General features: G+C 34.5%; 1 protein-coding gene, 1 long non-coding RNA gene and 1 pseudogene across 2 annotated transcripts; 2 read left to right on the top strand and 1 right to left on the bottom strand.

Annotated features, from left to right (window-relative positions):
• Positions 1-8858: 8858 nt before the first annotated feature.
• Positions 8859-9460, top strand: LOC114373937. Its single transcript, XR_003658490.1, has 2 exons — positions 8859-8943; positions 9045-9460. It is a non-coding gene; the product is annotated as an uncharacterized LOC114373937 (long non-coding RNA).
• A 2699-nt stretch (positions 9461-12159) lies between these two features.
• On the top strand, positions 12160-13247 carry LOC114372922 (annotated as a pseudogene).
• Positions 13248-13947: 700 nt separating this feature from the next.
• On the bottom strand, positions 13948-15558 carry LOC114373139 (protein OCTOPUS-like). The gene has a single exon (XM_028330677.1). It carries the CDS (start codon positions 15556-15558, stop codon positions 13948-13950), a length of 1611 nt encoding a protein of 536 aa, XP_028186478.1.
• Positions 15559-18662: the final 3104 nt, after the last annotated feature.

The raw sequence follows: 18662 nt of genomic DNA, 5'->3' as shown, positions 1-18662 counted from the left end.
TGCATTCTACTAATATATGGAGTTGTCCATTGCTTTGCCTGAGAATAACAATTGCTTGACCACAACTGTTGGATCAAGTGGCCTCAGAATAATTAAGAAGGAGGGGTTGAATTAATTATTCCTAAACCTTTACTAATTAAAAAATTACTCTTCTAAGGCTTTTACTTATGTTATTAAGAGAATAAGGAGTGGAAGAGAAACTTAACCAAAAGTAAAAGCGGAAATTAAAATGCACAACGGAAAGTAAAAGAGTAGGGAAGAAAGAGACAAACACACAAGAGTTTTTATACTGGTTCAGCAACAACCCGTGCCTACATCCAGTCCCCAAGCAACTTGCGGTCCTTGAGATTTCTTTCAACCTTGTAAAAATCCTTTTACAAGCAAAGATCCACAAGGGATGTACCCTCCCTTGTTCTCTTTGAACCTAGTGGATGTACTCTCCACTAGAACTGATCCACAAGAGATGTACCCTCTCTTGTTCTCAATCAACAACCCAAGTAGATGTACCCTCTACTTGTACCACAAAGGATGTACCCTCCAATGTGTTAAGACAAAGATCTCAGACGGTTAAACCTTTGATACTCTCTGAATGGGGATACAAAAGAATTCTTAGGCGGTTAGTCCTTTGAACACTTTTTTATAAGGGAAAGGGAAGAATCAAAAGAATTCTCAGACTGTGTCATTTTGAATTCTTTGACAAGGGAGAAGGGAGCACAAAAGAATTCAGGTGGTTAGTCTTTCGTTCTTTTGAAAAAGGGAGAAGAGAGACACAAAAAGAATTCAGGCGGTTAGTCCTTAGCGAATTCTTTTTGGCAAAGGGAGAAGAGATGAAAAGAATGAATAGCATAAGTTTTCAAGGTTTAGAAAACCAGAAAACTTTGGAAAGCTTTTGGCACAAAGAAGAAGAAGTTCAAAGATATTCAAGGCTTGTAAAGGATTGTATAAGATTGATTGGAAAAGTGTATTGAAAAGCAAATCAAAGCCTTGCTTTTATAGACTCTTCATGTCTGGTCAAGAGAACCATTTAGAAGAGTTATGACTTTTAGAAAAACTTAAAACCAATTTGAAAAAGTCAAAAACCATTTGAAGAGTTACATCTTTTGATTTACTCATAAACAATCACTGGTAATCGATTACCAAATTAGTGTAATCGATTACACAAAGCTTTTATGTGAAAGGATGTGACTCTTCACATTTGAATTTGAATTTCAACGTTCAAAGGCACTGGTAATCGATTACCAAAACATTGTAATCGATTACAGCTTTTTGAAATCAATTGGAACGTTGCAAATTCATTTGAAAACTTTTTCAAATACATTTTGCTACTGGTAATCGATTACAACAATCTGGTAATCGATTACCAGAGAGTAAAAACTCTTTGGTAAACATGTTTTGAGAAAAATCCATGTGCTACTCAATTTTTGAGAAAACTTTTTCATACTTATCTTGATTAAGCCTTCTCTTGATTCTTGAATCTTGATTCTTGAAATCTTGATCTTTTGAATCTTGATTCTTGATTCTTGAAATCAACTTTCCTCTTGAATCTTGAAGTGTTCTTGATTCTATTTTGAATATCTTGAACTCATTCTTTGATTGACCTTTGAGCTTTTTGTCATCACCTTTGTCATCATCTTTTGTTATCATCTTTGTTATCATCAAAGCATCTTTGAATCACTCTTAATTCATCATGAAGCTTTGCTTCTACAACAACAACGCTGGAGGCAGTAAAGGAAAATGGTCTTTCAAATAAACCTGTTGTACATGAACAAACATTATTAACTTAAATGAACCAGCGAAGTCATTGCATAATTGTTATACTAACTATCTTCAATGTACCTGAACAAAATGATTTCCAAACACGTGACCGACACATATCATGTGGTGCCCAGAACAATCGGGTGGTGGTTGACTTCTAAGAGGAAAAAATGTCATGTTTTGTTGTCGGGACAATGATACAAGGATTATTACGTTATACCGTGATGCAATCACATATCCCATCTCCGTTATATCCATCCACTTGTCCACACTAACCTGAATCAAGCAAACATACACGTGTAAGTTATTTAAAGTTTGTTCTTAAAAAAATAACCTAAAAACATACCTTGGAAAACCAATCAACAAGTAGGGACAACTTTAATTGTTCAAATCTCTCTATGCCACCGAAGAGGTTGATGTACTCATGCGACCATCTGCCAAGTTCTTTAATCAATTCGTTACGCACTAACGGCCACGAATCTTCCCCCATACCTAATAAAGCGGTAATGGACCGATATCCACAGTTACTGTCCGTTTTCACATCCACTACGTCACGAATGAAACCTTGTATGAATGGCGTAAATTGATCCAACATCGGGATGATCCTTGCTGGCTGAGGCGGTTCAGAACATGATGCACTACGTTTAACTAAAGACTTGCTACTTTGAACAGAATGAAAAGCATCAACATACTCCCAGTAAGACGGATCACGCTTTGTGGATCTTTGACTTCTTTTCATCGGTTTCTTTGGTGCACCTTTAGTGTTGACCTTTGACGGAGGAGGGCACATAGAGTTATGATCAGGGTATGCAATATCTCGAAGTTTATTCTTCAGAGTTACTTTGCCACACACATCAAATTCCTCAAACCTTTTAGATATGGTCTCAATATCTTCCTTGATGCTGACTTCGGCCTCACATAACCCTTGGTCTGAAAAGCAGAGTCTCCTCCAGAAAATATGGACTAACTCCACTAGGATGCTACCAGCAGTATACCTAGAAATCTCACATGCACAAGGAAGACCGTGTGTGCTTCTCATCACACAACCACAAGAAGAGGGATTGTTGCCGAGATAACGTTGACGCTCAACCTCAGAAGCAATCTCATTTAAAGCGTCCCTTGAACCACATGCGTACTGGTTTCAAAGGATACTTTAATTTCAACGTGTTGCAGCGTGATCATATTGTTCATGGCATCCCAAACACTACACAGGTCTCCAAGGCTATGTTGTAATACTCTTTTTAGAGCCCAATGAGCTGATTCAACCCTACATTTAAAATACACAACAAACATGAAAAATATACAACAATTAAATACCATTTATTAATAATCCTTACTAACAAAAAAAATATGTTCTTAATACCTGTTTGTTGTTGTGTTGCCTAGGTGCATGACCTTATTCGTCCATGCTGTAATAAATTTTTCCTTGTGGGGGATAATCCATGTCTCGTTAACATAGTCAACGAACATCGGCCAAGGTAAACAAGCAATTTGAAACTTCTGAAGGGACTCAGCGAACTAGTGTTCGGACGGACAATCAACCAAAGTACCCCAGTTATCCATTACATAGTCCCAGGCATTTTTTTAACCGATTAAAGATTTGCACTTCGCCTTCACATTCTTATCGATATGAAACCTGCACAACAAATTTGTAAACTCCGAGAACACAGTTTTCACTGCATTCATCAGTGTTAGGTCTCTGTCAGAGACAATAACAACAGGGAGGCGATCGTTTTTTAAAAATAGACCTCAAAATTGTTCCAAAGCCCATACAATATTATTAACACGCTCAGCCTCTAGATATGCAAACCCAGTAGAGAATGTCATCGTCGTTGGTGTCACCCCAACAAAGTCAAGTAGTGGGAGTTTGTACCTGTTTGTTTTGTAGGTACTATCTATAAAAAAAAACACCAGATGACATGCATTGCATAACTTTACTGCATCTGGGTGACACCAAAACAGATCACGCACCACAACTTCATCCTTTAATCTATGCCAATGAATGTATTGATCATGTTCGAGAAGCTTCATCAGATGTTGCATTTCGGTATCAGCTCCTCTTATTGAAGAACGATATGCACTTCTTGCATTGTAAATTTGCTTGATCGTGGTGTAACTGTTGGCATTGTGTTCCTTTAATGTTTGCAAGATATTTTTTGGTTTCACCATCAACTTTGTCATATCAGCAATAATTTTTTTTCATCCTTAGTCAATCGTCCAGCGTATGGATGTCCAACTAAGGACTTGGCCAATTCATGATTGTGAATCCCACAGATCAACTTCACCATCCAACCTTCCCCTCCATGCACTGGTTTCCCACGAAGCCTGAAGGGACAACCACATTTCCTACTCCTAGTGTCTCTTCTAACGAATTCTTTATTCCTACACTTGTACATACCGCTCCTTTCACACCCAATTAAGACAAATGAACTTATTCCTCTGCTACCGGTATCTGTGTCAGACCTCATAATCACTGCAACAAATCCATTTTCATGAGCAACTGTTCGAGCCCACTGCAAAATATCATCTCGAGTACCAAATACCTACAACGCAACCCCAACATATTAATTTTTATACAAAACATCAATTCAACCAAATGACTCAAACTAATCAACATGATTACCTGAGACGTATTAAAAGCATTCGAACAATCAACATGTGGTTCATTCACACCACATTTTTCTTCATTATCATAATCATAATCCATATGAACTTCTTGTGACATCGTATAGTCATACGTCCATTGATCTTCGTCCATCTTAACGACATATTATTAAATTATGCATCAAATTATCGTATAACCACATCCAAAAATTGACTACATATTAACTAACAAACATATTAACAACTAATACAAATACATTCAAAATTTATAACTAAATTATTTACTTAAACTAAACTTAACACTATAATTAACAACTAATAAAACATTTTTCTACTACAACAAAATACAATTATTTTACCTAAATCATTTAATATTATACCAAAATCATTATACCTAATTAAACCAATTATCCACAATTTCAAAAATTTCAAATACAAATATTATAAATTATAATATTCATATATATATATATATATATATATATATATATATATATATATATATACATATAAATTTTTTCACTAATTTTAAAACAGAATTCAAAAAAATTAAACAAATTAACATTCCGGAAGAAGTTGTTCCGGAAGTTCACAGTTCTTCTTTCGGAACAACTTCTTCCGGTAGTTCACATTCCTTCAGGAAAAAGTTTTTACCATTTTACTGTTCACCTTCTCTACCAAATCTAAACACGAAAACACAAAAAAAACCCAATAAATGCGTACCTCCGACGAAATAGGAACAACAACGACGAAATGCGTACCACCAATATTTAACCTTCACTAAACACCTACTTCAAACACACAAACGGGACCACCAAAACTTCAAAAACTTTTTACGGAAAAAAAAATACGACACAAGGACAAAATCGTCATTAACTATGCATTAAATATTGAGTGAATAGGCAATTTAGTCCCTGAGATTGTAACCATTTTGCATATTAGTCCCTGACTTAAATTTTAATTCATAATAGTCCCTAACTTTACCTCCGTTATGCAAATAAGTCCCTGCTGTTAAAATCTAATTTCCTCCGTTAGTCAAATGTCTATCTGGCAAACGTAAGCATCCCAATATGGCAGGTTTGAGTCCAAGTCAGCAATATTATGTGGCAAGGCAAGGACTGAATTGAAAAATTAGGTTAAAAAGAAATCAAAAATGAAGTAAACCCATTTCCCTTTCACTGTCTTACTGCTTGTAGGGTTTTTTAACTGTTTGCGGTTTGCTCTTCCCTCCCCTGCATTCTTGTGATTGAGGGTTCGCGCTTTTTATCAGGCTGGTGGTTTCATTCATTTCGTTTGCATTGTTTTGGTGGTTTGATTTGGGGTTTTATATGTTCGAGGGGTTTCATTTGCATTGTCTTCGCGCTTCGTAGGGAGGTTTATGATCCTTTATTGTTTTCGTTTATGATGCTCTGTTTTTATAGATGACAATGTTTTTGGTTTCTGATTGTGTCTTCGCGCTTTTTGAAAATGTCAATGTCTTCGCGTTTTTTGAGGTAGGTTTTTTTATTTCCTAATATATGACAATGTTTGTGGTTTCTGATTGTGTAGAATGAATGACAATATAACTTTAGTATTGCACCATGGAGGAAGATTCACTCCACATGCCAGTGATGGAAAGGTTGAATATATAGGCGGCGAATTTGACGTTTGGGAGGATATATCTGCAGATTGCCTGAATGCATTTATCTTATATGATCTGGTGAGAGCTTGTAAGAAGTATAGCAATATAGGAGAATGTTTTTGGTTGATTGATAAGGACTTAAATTTTAATCATGGGTTAAGGAGTTGTACAACTGATGGAGATATATTACACTTAGTTAGGGATGCTTTTGAAAATGAGAATGAGATAAATGTTTATTTTCATCATGAAGTAGATCCAATTTTAGAAGAAGTCCCACAGATGCTGTACTTGGAATGTGATCCAATTCGAAAAGCTGTTGAGAATGAGGATGATTTAGATGATGTACTTGTTGCTGGCCATGAGGAAGGTAAGTTTTAATTCATCTGTACTTGGTCCGACATGGTTACCATAATTAATTAATATGATTAATTTTTACTTGATCACCATTGATGCAGATGTTGGTGCTGGAGAGCAGAGAGATGCTGGTGAGCAGATGGATGCTGGTGAGCAGATGGATGCTGGTGAGCAGAGGGATGGTGGTGAGCAGAGGGATACTGATGTTGGTGAGCAAAGAGATGGTAGTGAACAGAGGGATGCTGAAGCTGGTGAGGAGAGAGATGCTGGTGGTGAAGAGAGAGATGTTGCTGATAGTGAGGAGGAAAAGGAAGTTGACAGTGATGAGACAGATGCTGAGTGGTTTATAAATTTCTCTTGTATGTTGAATGAAGTTGAAGCTGAAGTTGAGACAGATGGTTATCATTCAGAGGAACTTAATATCCCCATATCCCCATTAGTAGTGATAATGAAGATGAGGATGTTGAAGTTTATCCTCAATATAGTCAAAGTAGTGGAGTTGGTGAACAGAAGTTGGAATTAGGGATGGAGTTTGGTACTCTAGATGAATTTAAATCTGCCTTGAGGGAGTATAGCATATTGATGGGCAGGGAGTTCAAGTGGAAGAAGAGTGATAAACAGAGGGCTAGAGCAAAATGCAAGAAGGCATTTTGTGATTGGGAAATCTACTGTGCAAAGAATGAAGTTAGAAACTCTTTTCAGATAAAGACATTTAAGCATAACCATAATTGCTGCAGAGAAGTGAACAACAAACAAGCAAATAGACAGTGGGTGGTCAGTAAGCTTGAGGGAAAACTCAGAATGCAGCCAACCCTTAAATGTGTTGAAGCTTTGGAATATTTCAAGCAAGAGTTTGGAGTGCACATTGAAGTTACAAAGATGTGGAGAGCCATGAAAGAAGCAAAACAATTAGTGGAAGGGAATGAGAGGAAACAATATGCCAAAGTATTTGATTATGCACATGAATTGTTGAGGAGCAATCCTGGATCAACAGTTAAGATCAACACAGTGCCAAGTCCAGAAGGTCCACCATAATTTCAGAGGCTATATATTTGTCTTGCTGGCTGTAAGAAGGGGTTTGTTGCTGGATGTAGACCATTCATAGGTCTAGATGGATGTTTCCTAAAGAGTGCATTTGGAGGAAACTTGCTCTCTGCTGTTGGGCTTGATGGCAATAACCACATCTATGTTATTGCTTATGCTGTTGTGGACATTGAGAACAAAGACAATTGGAAATGGTTTTTAACTTTGCTGCATGAAGATCTTGGGGATTACATACAGAATGGGTGGAATTTCATGTCAGACATGCAAAAGGTATGACATGGTGTGATTTGCAATTGTTATCATAAGTTAGGTATTTAATTGAAGTTAATGACATAAGTTAGGGACTAGTCCAGAAGTATTTACTACTTTGCTGCAATTTTTCAGGGACTTATTCCAGCTTTACAGGAAGTCATGCCTGGTGCACCTCATAGATTTTGTGTCTTGCATCTTTGGAAAAATTTTACAAAGCAATGGAAAAGCAAGGAACTTAAAGGAATTGTGTGGCAATGTGCAAAATCCACTACTGTTGCTGAGTTTGAAGGCCATATGGCCCATTTGAAGACAATCAACTGCCAGGCTTGGGAGTATTTGAATAAATGACCCAAACAAGCATGGACAAAAGCCCACTTCAGTACAATACCCAAGGTGGACAATATATGCAACAACACTTATGAGGTATTCAATTCCAGAATTCTGCAGTATAGGTGCAAGCCTATTATCACAATGCTTGAAGAAATTAGAAGTTATATCATGAGAACCATGGCTGCCCGCAAGGTTAAACTTTCTGGAAAGCCTGGACCATTATGTCCAGTGCAGTATAAAAGACTAGAAAAAGAATTTCATTTTGCTAATCAATGGACTCCCATTTGGTGTGGTGATAACATGGGCCTGAGATATGAGGTCCACATGTGGGGGAATAAGGTTGAGGTCAATTTAGGTGAATGGACATGCACTTGTGGAGTATGGCAACTAACAGGTTGTGTTCTTTATAGTTTTTTTTTTTCATTCATAACCTACATGTGTGCTGATTTTACAACTTTGATGTAAGGATGCCATGCCGACATGTCATTGCAACAATAACTCACAAAGGAGGGAAGCCTGAGGACATGTGTCATGAGTGGCTGTCAATAGAAGCTTATAATAAGACATACCAGCATTTTATTGAACCAGTCCAAGGACCACAATATTGGGCCCAGACACAGTATACACACCCTGTTCCACCACATAAAAGGGTCCAAAGAGGAAGGCCAAAGAAAAATAGAAGGAGATCTGTAGATGAGGACAATGTCACAGGACATAAGCTAAAGAGGAAATTGGCTGAGTTTACATGTGGAAGGTGTGGCCAAACCAATCATAACATTAGAAGCTGTAAAAATATTGGAGTTCCTGTTAGGCCAAAGAAATATGTTTCACCATCAACTTCAAATGAGGATGACCACCTATTATCTCAAGATGAACAAGCTTTGAATGAGACTGAAGAAGCTGCTGCTCATGTTCAACAAGATCCGGTGGAGATTAATTTATCTCAGCCTCATTTGTCACAAGATAGTGACATGGAGTTGATGGTAAATATTTGTCACAACAAAGTAGTTTTATCTCAACCTAATTTGTTGCAGCACTCCATTTTTAGATATTACAATTATTCATGTTTGGCATTTACATGTAGGTCCCTGCAACTATTGTTCCACCAATAGCAAGGAATAAGCTAACCATAACAAGAGCCAAACAAAGGAAGGTTGCTGATAAAGATGATGCAGAAAACTGAAGAAGCATTTTTTGTTGCATTTTGAAGGTTGCTGAAGGTTGCTGAAGACCCATTTTTTGTTGCGCATTTTGAAGGTTGCTGAGTTTGAAGGTTGCTGATGAAGAAAACTGAAGAAGCATTTTTTGTTGCATTTTGATATTAGGATGTGTAGTTGTATATTTTGAAAGCTTCACTGGCATGTGAAATGATGTAAACATTATGGCCTACTGAACAATTGCTTCTAACTACCATGCTTTGGGATGTCAAATATTATGTGAAATTGATCTAAAGTCATGTTTCTTCTCTTTCTTTTATAAATTATACACTGTGTTGGATTTGGAGTTGGAGTAGGACCACCTAGTTTAGTGCTACTTCAATAACTTCAAAAAGTTATATAACAACAAATTATATTTAATAAACTTCTCTTTCTTGTGCCATCTGCTTCTTATTACCTAATTCTCTTTCTTTTATTAAATTATATTTAATAAACTGCAAATTTCAGCAACAAATTTCACCAACAAATTATATTTAATTGAAATGGATAATTGACAGTAGCAACAAAAGCTGTTATTACACTACAAAAGCTACTTCCTATTACAAATTCTTCAGCAAAACAACAATTGACAGTAGCAACAAAAGCTGCTATTACACTACAAAAGCTACTTCCTACTACAAATTCTTCAGCAAAACAACAATTACAATATCAAAAGCTGCTATTACACATTTTACCTAAAATACATTCCCCCTAAAACTAACATTACAATTAAAAATGAAAAACCTAACAACACAATGTTTGTTAAATTTCTCATTTTCTTCTGCAAAGCTTCAATTTGTAGCCTCAAATCAGCCACTACCATTGTTTCTCTTGAGACAGAAGACAAATTAGAAAGTTGGTTTTCTTCTTCAACCCATTGAAAAAATTGACAGTTATCTGGGTCTGTTTGGGGTAATGCACAAGTATAGAATAACCTTCCTGGGTTCCTCCTTGTTCTTGCAGTTCGAATAGCTGCACGTCTTCCATGGTGACATTGCCGAATGAAACTACCAGAAAATGCACAACAACTGCCACTTGCAAACATGGACAAATCAAGTGAACAAGCAGCAGGGATTGAGCCTCAGAGTAGAAGAAGAAGAAGCAACTCAGCGTGGGAAGAAGAAGAAGAAGCAACCAGCAGCTTCGTAAACCCTAATTTTTTTGGGGAAGAAGGAGCAACCTTGCATGTGAGAGAGAATTTATAGATGCAGACCTCAGTGCCCCGTTGGACAATCTACGTGGCACTGAATTGCCACCTATACACCTCACTAACGCCGTCACCTGAGAATTTAACGACAGGGACTATTTTGTAAAACTTATGTAAAGTTAGGGACTATTATGAATTAAAATTTAAGTCAGGGACTAATATGCAAAGTGGTTACAATCTCAGGGACTAAATTGCCTATTCACTCATTAAATATTATTTTATTTCTGCTTATTATTATAAAATGAAATTTATTTTTACTTCACGTTGTTATAAAATTAAAATTATTTATTTATTATATATTAAGTTTTGTAATACAAATAAAATGTTATCATAGTAAATATTTTATATTTTTAAAAAAAATATACAAATTAAGTAATTTGTATGATTCAAATTATACTCAATTGTCACACAATTTATTATTCAAATTTACATGCACGTAAAATATGAATTACAAATATTAGTCATAATTATGTATACTAATAATTTATGTATAATAATATTATTTATTTTATAATGTAATTGATTTATTAGAAAAAAATTTATTAGAAAACAATTTCATTTAAAAAAATCATTTAAAAAATAACTTCCGGAAGAAGGTTAGTCCGGAAGAACAACTTCTTCTTCTGGAACACGTTCCAGAAGACGTCCTTCCAAAACTTCTTCTGGAAGTTCTTTTGGAAGTCCACCTTCTTCTTCCGGAAGTTATTTCGGAAGGACGTCTTCCAGAACGTGTTCCGGAAGAAGGTTCTTCCGAAAGACGGGATTGCATAAGAGCAATTTCGCCCATTCACTATTTGTTGGGTGCACCAACAATATTGCTGGGTGCACGTAACATCTGCTGGGTGCACGTAACATCTCCTGTGAATTAGCATACAAAACTGGTCCAAATGCAAATGTTGTTACTTTATGTTTCTTCACTAGATGATAATAAGAAACCGCATTACATATAGCTTTTCTTACAATATTTAAATAATTTACTGATTACTAAACGTAAATAAAATTATATTGCTTAATCATAAATATTAATGACAATATATTAAATATATGATTGCCGAGTAACAATCTTCATGTATAATATTAAACATTAGTAAAATGATTTATAAAATCTTTAATTTTAATTTAGAAATGGATCCAACAATATTATTTATCTTAAAAAAGAAAATTTTGGGAAATAGAATTTGCAAATATAATCTAACGTATCACATTCCAAATTATTTTCTTTTTAAATTAAATTTTGCAACTAATAAATATATTAACAGTTATGAAAATATTTAAATATGAATTAAATGATTAGTTTGCCTTAAATATTATTTAATCATACATTATTAAACCTTAAATATGAATTAAATGATACAATTTAATTTTTTGTAAAAAAATGATACAATTTAAACTAAATGATAAAAATAAGAAACAAACATTTTGTAAAAAGTCTTATTAAAAATCCTATTATTATTATTAACTTCAGTATACTGAATTCTTTTTATTTTTATTTTCTTTGATCAAATATTTTGTACATATGAAGAATAATTGAAGAATTACATGTATGATTCAACAATTATCTTACTTTGATTCAGACAACAATATATTTGTGTAACAATAATAATTGTTTTGTTAACAACACATGTTATCTTAATTTTATTAAATTCAATTGTTTTTCTAATGTTATATGCTCACTATATGTAAAAACTAATAATTCAATAAAAAAATTATAATAACAAAAAAGTATGTCCTAGATTTCCCACAAAATAAATAGAAAAACATATGTTATTTTTTCCTAAATCTGAAAGACTTTTTTTTTGGATGGGGGAAAGAGGACCAGAGGACTGCGTGTCCCCGTGTCCATCCAATTAAGACAAACGTGAAATTCACTGAGAATGTGCCAAACATATAACAATGCTTTGACAATTTTCACTTACAACCACGAATTTTCGACTTGTTGCTCATCTGTTAAGATTCTTTGTTAAATCCAAGTTTTTATTTATTGTTAAATCTAAGTTTTCAAATTTCAGCCATAAAACACTTAATTTCTAGCAACCCCGTTACCTTATTGCCAGCTTTTGATGGTAAAGGTTATCATTAACAGAGAAACAACCCCACCGTAATCTAGGACACTTGTCAAACTTGAACTATTGCAATGTTCCCTAAGCGTTTTCGGGACCCCAAAACAGGTACCTTTCTTATGTTCAATACAGTGAATCATTTCATTTTCAGCTGAACCTATGTTTTGCTTATCAGCTGTTTGATGAAATGTCTGAAACAGAAACTCGGTTTTCTTTTTGTTTCATTGCATTTATTTTGTTTTGTTTGATATGCTTATCTTCCAACGCAGGTTTTCATCTGCTTAGTTCAATGAATGCCAAGAAATACCTGAAGAATATTGGGTTGGAAAGAGAAGACTACTACTTTTTTAAACGAGTTGGGAAGGCTTACTTTGCACCTATGCAGTACTTGGGGCTCTGTGGCTCTACAATAACAATTCATCACTGGGGTGGGGGAAACTGAAGCCACAACTGAAGGAGCATGAAGAAGCATTGAAGGAGTTCATTGCCAAGGGAAAGATGATCGGAACAACTAATAGTCCAAAAGGGAAGGCTGAGAGTGATAAGGAGAATTTTGATGAGGAAGCTCAGAAGCTGTGGTTGAGGATGAAGAATGAGCTCAAAACTGAACTTATGGAGAATGGTTTTGATGTTGAATAATTGTACAATGAGTGAATGCCAGTGACATTCTGATGATACATGAACTGATTCTATGGCTGTATTGTAGTACACGTTAGGAAACTTGTGCATCATGGTGAATAAGTAGCATTTCGCTGTGTTAAGTGTTTGATTAAACATTGATGATAAAAGGAATAATCAGTCTGCTGTTCTACAAATTCAAGAAATCTTGTCATAAATTATCAAATTTGACCTCTCCTATCGCTTGAATTTTGCAAAGACCATTGTCAAATAGATCATTTATGAAATTTCACATGAAATTAATTTACAATCCTATATTGTTATCATAGCAATCAAATAGGCTTACCCCCATTTTTCCCCTTCTAATTTCAAGTTTATAAAACAAGAATAAGAACATTTAAATAATTTAAAGCATATAAGTTTAATTTAAAATAAAGAGAAAAGTTACATCCTGAAAAAAACAGAAATTAGGTTCATATCATAGTAGTTACAGAAATTCACAAGTGGTTTTAGTTCATGCATCCATAACAATAGCATAGCTGAACCATAATTGGAGGATAAAACTTAATACTCACTGCTATCTGAACAAGCTTTAAAAACTTAACCTACATCTTGACATGATTTAAAAGCTTCTTGTAACAAATTCTAGCAAAATCAATTGTCGAAGACTATTTTTACTCCTAGGCTAGTATGCAATCAGAAATTTACAGTGCCAATAGTATCACAGAATGAATGTTTTATTCTGCTACCAACATCATGAGAACAGCTGCAACCAGCCAGATTTCAACAGTTATATCTCTCTATTGTGATGCAATCTAACAATGTGAAGTACTTTGATTGCAAGGACAAGAAACAATTTCATTATATATGTTTATACAACCAGATATACTTCCATTAGTTACAGCCTCAAAAGAAACTTCTGGCTGTTGGATTTGAACTCTTTAAGCTAGTCTTTCCAGACCTGCTTCTCCTATAGCTTTTCAAGGGTGTCAAATAGAACCTTAACAAGCCATTGTCAGCATTACTTGGTGAATACCTAACACTCCGGTTCCTCTGAAGCATAAACTTCTGCCTTCCATTGAAAACATGGCCTTTAGTCTCAGAACCCACAAAGCCATTGGCTAAACCCACCGTTCTACAAGGATCTCTACAACAAACACTATGGCTACGAATAAGCTTCTCACAAACCGACTCGCTTGCTTGTCCATTAACCACCCTCCTTAGCTTCTGCCAAGACTCTGCAATTGGCTTATTAACCATATCACCACCACCAGCATACTCTCCTTCTCCCAACCTATCTTCTCTTCTCCTCTGCACTATCCCTAATTTACACCACCACTTACCCCACTTGTGAAACCTGTTCAATCCCTTTTGGCCATCCCCATATGCAGCATCACAAGCATCATCCTTAGAAGCAGACTCCATTACACTATCAGATAGAACACTATTGGACGTTTTCAAATTCGCATCCCTCAAATCATTCTCAGTTATCAATACCTTTGCCCCATAGAACAACTCAGTGGAGGCAGGGGAAACCTTAGCATTAGATATCACTCTCAATTCATCAACATCCCCCATTAACGGCTTCTTACGCGAATTCGACCTATCGAAACTCCTTCTCCTCCAATGCCAATCTGAATAGTAATGCTTAGTCTGAGCTGAACCACCAGGACAACACTCTTCACCATTCTCCAAACTCTCTTCTCCCTCTTCTTCAAGCAAAACCCTATCACCAACACAAACCATTGGGGAAACCCTAGGGAACGCTTTCCCTATCAAATAACCGTCCCAAGAAGCTCGAGGAGCTTCGAACGAAAACCGCGAATCGTCCACGGATAACCTCAGATCAGTGTCGCACGATCTTCTACCTAACGCGAAACCGTATTCTCCGACCTCCGATTGCGTCTCATGCAATGTCCTCAACCCTAGCTTTTCGACCGAACCAACGCCGGCACTGGCGCCGTCGTTGTTGCGGTTTCTCTTCGGATTCTCTTTCCGTCGCCATTTCATCAATCCCTTGCTGAAAACGGAAGCCGCATCTCGAAAACTCGCAGCGATGTCTCTGAAATCTCTCCCTGTGTTCTTTTTGTCCCGCAATTCGAGATCTATGAACTCCTTCATCGTCTTCCCCTCTCCGTCGTCATCGCCAGAAACTCTAACCGCGTTGCCGCCCTCGTTCTCTCCGGTTCCGACGCCGGCGGGGCCGGAACAGATCTCAGCTGTCCGATTCGGAGGCTTCTTGTTCTTGTCGGCAACGTTGAAGGGGTCAGACAGCAAGCCGCCCAGCGGCGGCAGTCCGACCTCGCAGGACCTGCGGCGGGGCTCCGGGGCGGCGGAGGAGGATGGAGCGTCGGCGGTGCGGCCGGAGAAGGACTTGGTGCGGCGGAGTTCCGGCGAGTCGGCGGAGGAGGAATCGATGCCGGCGAGACGTTCGCGGAGACAGGAGGCACAGAAACCGGTTACGGGTGTGGAAGGGTGACGGTGACAGGTAGTGAAACCGTCCGTTTTGGAAGTCATGAGTGAGAATGAAAGGAGTGAGGTCGTGGGATCATGTTATGGTAGGTAAGGTAGGGCGAAAAGTGAAAGGCACTCAGTGCATTGCTTGTGACTTGTGAGTGTTAGTCAAAATATATTCTTATAAAGGTTTAATCATATTTTCCGTCTATGTAATTAACCGTTTTTTATTTTTGTTTCATTTTATTCTTATAAAATGTATTTTTTTATTTTTAAAATATTTTAGAAAATATTTTTTTTAATGTTTAATATATTAAGGACAAAAAATAAAATAAACATATTTTTGATGGACTAAAACAAATAAAAATATTTTGTAGAACGGAAATAAAAAAATATTAAACTATAAAATAAAAATATATTTAAGTCTTCATTTATAAAAATAGATAAAAAAGTATCACTTTTTTGTCTCTTGACTTAACGTTTATGTCCATGTATTATCGATAAATAAATCCATGTTTAGTTAAGGATAAAAAAAAATACACTGGAAGTAACTAATCCAAATTGTGCTTTAAGAATAACCAACTTAATCTTATTTTAAGAAAACATCAAATTTCTTATCTATAACAATAGATATATCTATAACAATAGATAAATAACTATATTATATCACATACAGTCGATGAAACATGACAGTTGCTTCTTAATTTTCTCTCATTTTTAATTTAATAATTTTCTCTCTTTTTTCATAAACAAAATTACATGTAGTTTTTCATCGGTAACAACTCTCATACTTCATCTCGCACAAGTCTCATTTTTTAATCCATTTTTCCTCTCATAAATCGGGAACTACAGAACATACTATTGTTATATATGTTATTTTTTGTGTTTATATGTACAAATGGAACGATTTATAGAGATATTGGATTGAACCAATAAGCATCCTAAAATCTATTGCATCTACCTCAGAGACACCAAATTTCGATATTATACTTCCTTCAATTTTTTCTCTTGCAATTTGAATCACTATCTCTCTCTATGCATTTTATCATTTTGGACTAATTGTTCTCAAATTTTAAATTTGGGTTTAAGGCATTTTGTTTTACTCCAAAAAGAGAATGTGATTAGTCTTTATCTCATCAATTTGGACCATGTAGGGAATGCTCAAAACCTCTCAAGTAAAAACATGTCTAACACAATGAAAGAAATCACGTTGAAAAAAAAATTGAAAGGCATTTTGTTCTATATTTAAAAAATAAAATAATTTCTTTTATCTTTTTTGACTTAATCTAAAAGAAATAAATGCATCTTGATTCGCTAAAGAAGACAAATATTCCAAAGAGGCTTTCAATGGAGACAAACCAACATGGATCTTGATGGGTTGTAGAAGAAGAAAGTTGAAATTGGAATGATTCATAGAAAGATAAATTTGTCATTATACTCTTCTATTATTAGTTTAATTATTTTTTGTACATTCTATAATTATTTCAGACACCTAGACACTTATACGTAGTATTAAATAATGTTAAAGATAATATTTCATTACTTGTTTTGACTTGACATGTTATTAGTATAAAAAAAGATAAAATTGCATTTTTTTTTTCTCTAATTTGTCTTCAATTTTGATTTTGGTCCTCTTTTAAAATTATTGACGAATTTTATCTTCCTATTTTATTCAATCAGACAATCTTGGTCCTCCAATCCAAAATTGGAAGTTAATTGTTACAAAAGAATATTGATTGTTACGTGTCACATTCTTATTGGATGATGAGTGTCAAGTATCATGTTCTGATTGACAATTGATAACAACAATGCATTTCATCTTCCATGGATTCCACATCCAATCAGAACATGACACATGACAGTTATCATCCAATAAGAACGTGACACATGACAGTCAACATTCATGTGTAACAGTCAACGTCCAATTCTAGATTGATGGATCAAAATTGCATGGTGGAATAAAATAAGAGGACAAAATTCGTAAAGGGATCAAAATCGAAATTGAAGACAAATTGGGGGATCAAAAATACAATTTTGCCTAAAATTTTTTTTGAAATACAACATAATTTTAAATCAACTTTTAAGAATGGATTTTTTAATTTTTATTTAAAAATTGACAATTTTAATTTTAATTTTCAAACTGAATCATGATTAAAAAAAACAACTACCTCTTCATCTATTCCAAATTTCAAGTTTTAAAATTTTATTTTAAAAAAATTAATTTTAAGACTGCATGTTGATAATTGTGGAAGTGAGTAACCATCATTTTCATTAAATGAAAAATATTTTTTTTTAAAAAAATAGTAAATTTAAAGTATTGAAGTCTTTTTAAAATTATGATAAATTTTAGAATAAATTTAGAAAAATAAAAGCAGAATTCTTTTCAAAAATTTTTATTTGTTTTAAAAAATTAATAAATTTTAGAAAACTAAAAGCAGAAAAAAATTGGAAAAACCACATAATTATAAACCTATTTTTAAAAATGGATTTTTATAATTTTAAAATCAACAGTGAAAAATAATTTTAAAATCATTTAATTTTTTAAAAGTAAAAATTATGATTTTAAAAATTCCCATATTCCAAGAAAAGGAAATAAAAAAATTAATATAAAAAAACACAATAGCAAAATAAAAATGCAGAGACATAGCCACAACAACACATCAACACGTGTTTTCGTGTAATTATAAAGCTAACAACACCTATGTTTCCGCTAGTAATTATAAAGCTAACGCTGGTTTGTTGATAAACATGAAATTCATATTTCTCAAAAAGATACTTTTAAATTCCATTATTTTTATAAAAATCTTGTTAATCGGTCATCTTTTTAAGTGTTAACTCTTAAATGAGGGTTGAAATATATTATAATGCGAGCTTTCGAAATTCAACTCAAATGAACTTTTTCATTAAAAAAATATAATTTTATCTTATATTTGCATTATATTAAAAATAAATTGAGTTGGATTTGTATGTAATGACACTTTTTCCCCATCTTATCTTATATTGTTAAAAATAAGAACTAAATCCGGTTGGAACAATAAAGTTCTAACATGCGCTCACACTAGTTTCACTCTATGCTAGAGAATAAGAGAAGATTATGAATGAATTGATTGACAAAAAATAGAAGAGATTTAGAATTCAAAAAAAAGAAAGAAAAAAAACTTCTACAC

Source organism: Glycine soja, chromosome 11 (assembly GCF_004193775.1).
Source record: "Glycine soja cultivar W05 chromosome 11, ASM419377v2, whole genome shotgun sequence".
NCBI lineage: Eukaryota > Viridiplantae > Streptophyta > Magnoliopsida > Fabales > Fabaceae > Glycine > Glycine soja.
This window is presented reverse-complemented; position numbering and strand designations above follow the sequence as displayed.